Genomic DNA, 5,523 nt, shown 5'->3' on the forward strand with positions numbered 1-5,523 from the left:
ATATATATATATATATATATATATATTTTTAAAAATAGCTGCACTAAGACTGGAGAAAGCCAAATGAAGCAGATACAATTTATTTTACCTGGACACAGCAATAGTCTTAATTGTTCTCTTCCCAGGTTTCAGAGTAAATGGAGCAAAGTATTTGAATGTGATTTCCCGACCAGCCACTTTACGTTTGAAATGACTTGGTTTCGTCCCATCAGTTGTAAAATATATACGGCAACCTTGTGTTTCTGCAAGTATATGGATACAATATGTTCTGGTTCAGTGATTCTTAACCCGAGCACTACTGTCCCCTTAAGTGCGCTGTGAGCGCAAAAGGGGCAGCAAATGTCATGGTGTTCTGTTAAAGATGCTTGTTACCCCCCTCTCTGAAATTGCTGGCTCTGTGCCAAAATTTGAAATCATTATCATTATTATTATTATTATTATTATTACTACTAATATTATTATATATTATTATGTGAGGACACCTGGATTAGATCAAGAATGAGGGCAGAAACAGGTGTGTTGCTGTGGAGGAGATACCTGGCTACCAAGCCAAAGGGAAGAAAAAGAAATCGTTAACTTACCTGAACTTAATTGAATCAAAGTAGATATATTAATTTTGGTTGTTATTGAATTTGTTGTAGGCCGGTTATGTAAAGGTGTAATTATTGGAGGGCACACGCCTCCAGCACTTGGCATTTTTCATTCCTGGAAAGAAATATGAAGGTTCACATTATTTTATGCAGTTCTAATGGAAGTCACAGCTGAAGCGTTCTTGATCTGATTCTTGTTTGAAACTGTCTTCCCATTCTGTTAATACTCATTACACTCTTTCAGAAATATTTCTCATCTTGTGGGCAATAATCCTAGAATACCAACAATATCTTGTTGCTTGGAGATTTTGAGGAAAAAAAAATGCAATATTTGAAATACACAAATAACAACTACTCTTTCTACCATAGGACAAAGCCTGAAATTGTGGCGGTTGCCGATTCCATCAACCCTCCCTTCACTATTTGGCTGTTACTTATTTCTTCAACTCCAAAAGGATCAAAGACAAGTAGCTGTGTGGTAAGTAGCTTGCTTACCAACAACATGGTTCTGGGTTCAGTCCCACTGCGTGGCACCTTGGGCAAGTGTCTTCTACTATAGCCTCGGGCAGACCAAAGCCTTGTGCGTGGATTTGGTAGACGGAAACTGAAAGAAGCCCGTCGTATATATGTATATGTATATATATATGTGTGTGTTTGTGTGTCCGTGTCTGTCCCCCCAACATCGCTTGACAACCGATGTTGGTGTGTTTGCGTCCCTGTAACTTAGCGGTTCGGCAAAAGAGACCGATAGAATAAGTACTAGGCTTACAAAGTATAAGTCCTGGGATCGATTTGCTCGACTAAAGGCAGTGCTCCAGTATGGCCGCAGTCAAATGACTGAAACAAGTAAAAGAGTAAAAAGAGTACACAAAAAGACAAGATGGCTGTTTGGAATCGGCACTAAATAACAACTGATCAGCCAGCAGCATCATCATCATCATACCTTAACATAATGAGCCGTAGTAGCATCAACATCATTGTCATAATCAACCATATCAACACCAAATGCGATATGCTTACAATGACCTCCTATTACTGAGGAGGCACATGGCTTAGTGGTAAAGGTGTTGGACTAATGATCACATGATTGTGGTTTCAATTCCTGACTGGGCAATGAGTTGTCTTCTTGAGCAAAACACTTTATTTCACATTGCTTTAAAAGTCCACTGAGCTGGGAAAAATGAGTAATCCTGTGATGAACTAGCATCCCATCCAGGTGGGGAATATATTCACCACGGAAACCAGGAAACTGGGCCTGTATGGGTCAGCATGACTAAAGATAAACTTTACCTTAGCTTTTTTACTTCTTATTAATCATCATTTACTGGCCGTTGTCCATGCTGGCATGGGTTGGACAGTTTGACTGGGCTGGCATGCTGAAAGGCTGCGCCAGACTCCATTCTGATTTGGCATGGTTTTCTACGGCTGGATGCCCTTCCTAATGCCAATCACTCGGAGAGTGTAATGGGTGCTTTTATGTGTGACCAGCACAGGTGCTAACTTTCCTAATGTCAACCACTCCAAGAGTGTAATGGGTGCTTTTATGTGCCACTGGCAAAGGTGCCATTTGCATGACACCAGGATCCTTGCGTTTGTTAATCTTTAAATTCACATTTGTTCAATCTTAACAGTTCTATTGTTATTATCTTTTAATATTCGTCTCTCAAGATGGTATAAACAGGATGATTTGACAGGATCCAGAATGCTCCTATGTCTGTTTTGTCATGGTTTTCATGGCTAGATGCCTTCCTTAATGTCAACCAATTTTGCAGTGAGTACTGGATGCTTTTTAAATGGTGCCAGGACAAGTGAAGCAGCAAGACTAAGGTTGCTTTTGAGTTAGAGAGGAAGGTGGCTTTATGCTAGGAGATAAGAAGTTCAAGTACAAGGCCCGATAAAAAAATAGTAGTGGGACTGTTGCTATGGAAACGGAGCTAAAGTATGCTGAACTGCTAAGTTCCTGGAACATAAACAAACCAGCACCAGTTGTCAAGTAATAAGGAGACAAACAAACACACACACATATACATACATACATACACATACTCACACACACATGATGAGCTTCTTTCAATTTCAATCAATCAAATCTACTCAAGGTTTTTGGCCCAGGGTCACATTAGAAAACACTTAATTAAGGTGCTATGCAGTTGGTCTGAACCCTAATCCATGTGGTTGGGAATCAAACTTCTTAACCACACAACCATCATTTTATCTTTTTTTTTAAGGCATGTTGTCTGAATTACTTTATCCAATGTAATTTAAGATTTGGCAGTTGTTTCTAGCAGGTTGAGTGACTACATAACAGCTCCTACATTTTCTTGTAGTCAGTGGTTTTGTTTGGGTGTCCGTCACCCAGAGAACAATATACTGTTATCACCAAGATTTATTTGCTTAGAGACAAGCATCAACTGATTAATCTCGCTAAGTAATGCTCCTTAGAATTTCCAGCCATGAAATTTCAGCTGTTCAATCAATTAATCCACCTATTTATTGAATTCCTGTGTAAATGGCTAAGTATATCACACACATGATATGATGGCAGTTTCTTCATGTCCAAAGATCATGAGAATGAATGGCATGCCCTCAAGTGTTAAGTAAACCAATCTTTGACGTTGCAGGGCTCTTCTTGCTGTCTGTGCTGATTAGTTTTAAACTGAACCAGTTCCATACATTTCAATCCCACTTTTCAGACATGGAGACCTGAAAACGATAGCTCAGTGGCCTAAGACGGCTATGGCAACCAACCAGGGGTAGGTTTCACATTGGAGAGGCCTTCTCCTAGGTCAGTTGCCTTTTAGGGCTGGGGAGCTGCACCTACCCTGGAGATGCATGAAGGGTCTCAAAGAGAGCACCAAACTGCCTGAAGGATTCCACTATTTCATCTGTTGTCAAGGTTGACAACCCTAGCCTTTCCTTTTCCCAAGGCTCTCACAAAGCATTAAGGCTACATGTGTACCCTTAATGCACACATTTTGCCTTAATGTAATTCCAAGGGGTAGTGTTAGCATAAGACTGGACCTTTGAATTACCGGTACAACCCATCAAACAACCTTCTGTACATTATCGGTCTGTCCAGTTTTCATTCATAAGTGTAGTGTCAACTCAAAGACTAAAGTAAAAAAACTTTGATCCAGGTTGAACCTGGAACCTTGTGATAACAAAGCAAACCTTTAAACTATTCAGTCATACTCTTTGTATCTTTTCTATTGGTTCAAGGTCTGAAATTTTGTGGGAGAGAGGTAATTGCTTACATAGACCCCAGGGCTTGACCAGTACTATTTTATCGACCCTGAAGGAATGAAGGGCAAAGTCAGCTTCAGTGTACTTTGAACTCAGAACATGAAACCAGAAGAAACGCTACTTAGCATTTTGTCTGGCATGCTGGTAATTCTCTGTTTGCCATCTTATACTGTGTTTGTATAAAAAAAAAAAATCAATATTAGCATATTTAATGAAGTTAGCATTAAGAAGCTAATTAGAAGAGAGAAAAAGTAATATCAGTTCAATAATTAACATCATTGTAATCTGAGTAATTAAATACACTAATTTGTTATTTTATAATACAATAATTTTTCCCAGCTCCTCGTCTATAATATTGTGCATTTATCTAGTGATTCTCTTGTCACTACTTCAGCAAATAAACGGTGAAGAGTATGCTTGGCTGAGGAACATCAAAACCTGTCTGAAATTTTATTGTGTCTGGGGAGAGTCATTCTCTTTTAGTGCCTTATTAATTTAACACACTCACTGGTCTGATTTCCACTCATTTATTCAGTTTTATTAAAATTTTCTTTTCTGTCATTGAGTTCTTACTCATCCCTAAAAGCATGGGAAAGTTAACAACATTAAAATGATGAAGAGATGATAAGTAAATCAGTCACGAGGAGCAAAGCAATGACAACCCCCCACCCAATGCTCAACTGATACTTGTTTCATAGACCCTGAGAGGATGAAAGATAAAGTTAACCTTGGCAGAATTTGAACTCAGAATACAAATAGGCAGAAGAAATATCCTTAAGCATTTAGTCCAGCATAACAAAACTGCCACCGCACTGCCTTATTAATAATAATAATAATCTTTTCTACAATACACAAAACACCTGAAATTTTAGGAGGGAGGGATGGAGGGGAGTCAATTACATTAACCCCAGTGCTCACCTACTTATTTTATTGACCCTGGTAGGATAAAAGGCAAAGTTGACTTCAACAGAATTTGAACTCAGAACATAGACGAAATGTTGTTAAGCATTTTGCCAGGCGTGCTAACGATTCTGCCAGCTCATCACCTTAATAATAATAATATGCCAAAGGATAGAAATTTGCTGGGAAGAATTTGATTAAAGTGGCCCAAGTTCTCGACTTGTACTTCATTTTATCGATCCCAGAATGAATGAAAGGCTAAGTTATCCATGGTGACATTTGAACTTGGAACATAAGCTGAGATTAAATACCACAAGGCAGGAACAGGTGTGGCTGTGTGGTAAGAAGCTTGCTTCCCAACCACACAGTTCTGGATTCAGTCCCACTGGGTAACACCTTAGGCAAGTGTCTTTTACTATAGCCTTGGGCCAACAAAAGTCTTCTGAATAGATTTCATGGATGGAAACTGAAAGAAGCCCATAGTATTCTTTTACTTGTTTCAATCATTTGACTGCAGCCATGCTATATATCATCATCATCATCATCATCATCGTTTAACGTCCGCTTTCCATGCTAGCATGGGTTGGACGATTTGACTGAGGACTGGTGAAACCGGATGGCAACACCAGGCTCCAGTCTAATTTGGCAGAGTTTCTACAGCTGGATGCCCTTCCTAACGCCAACCACTCAGAGAGTGTAGTGGGTGCTTTTACGTGTCACCCGCACGAAAACGGCCACGCTCGAAATGGTGTCTTTTATGTGCCACCCGCACAAGAGCCAGTCCAGGGGC

General features: G+C 39.6%; 1 protein-coding gene across 1 annotated transcript in view; it reads right to left on the minus strand.

Annotated features, from left to right (window-relative positions):
- Positions 1 to 5,523, minus strand: part of LOC106883986 (annexin A6) — a 53,726-nt gene that overhangs the window by 45,848 nt on the left and 2,355 nt on the right. Inside the window, exons 2-3 of the mRNA XM_014935151.2 lie at positions 582 to 705; positions 89 to 242 (exon numbers count right to left, since the gene is read on the minus strand). Of these exons, the coding sequence (XP_014790637.1) occupies positions 89 to 242; positions 582 to 696 (269 nt within the window). The 5' untranslated portion in view covers positions 697 to 705. The remainder of the gene's footprint in view (positions 1 to 88; positions 243 to 581; positions 706 to 5,523) is intronic.

This window comes from Octopus bimaculoides, chromosome 3, assembly GCF_001194135.2.
Source record: "Octopus bimaculoides isolate UCB-OBI-ISO-001 chromosome 3, ASM119413v2, whole genome shotgun sequence".
In the NCBI taxonomy this organism is placed as follows: domain Eukaryota; kingdom Metazoa; phylum Mollusca; class Cephalopoda; order Octopoda; family Octopodidae; genus Octopus; species Octopus bimaculoides.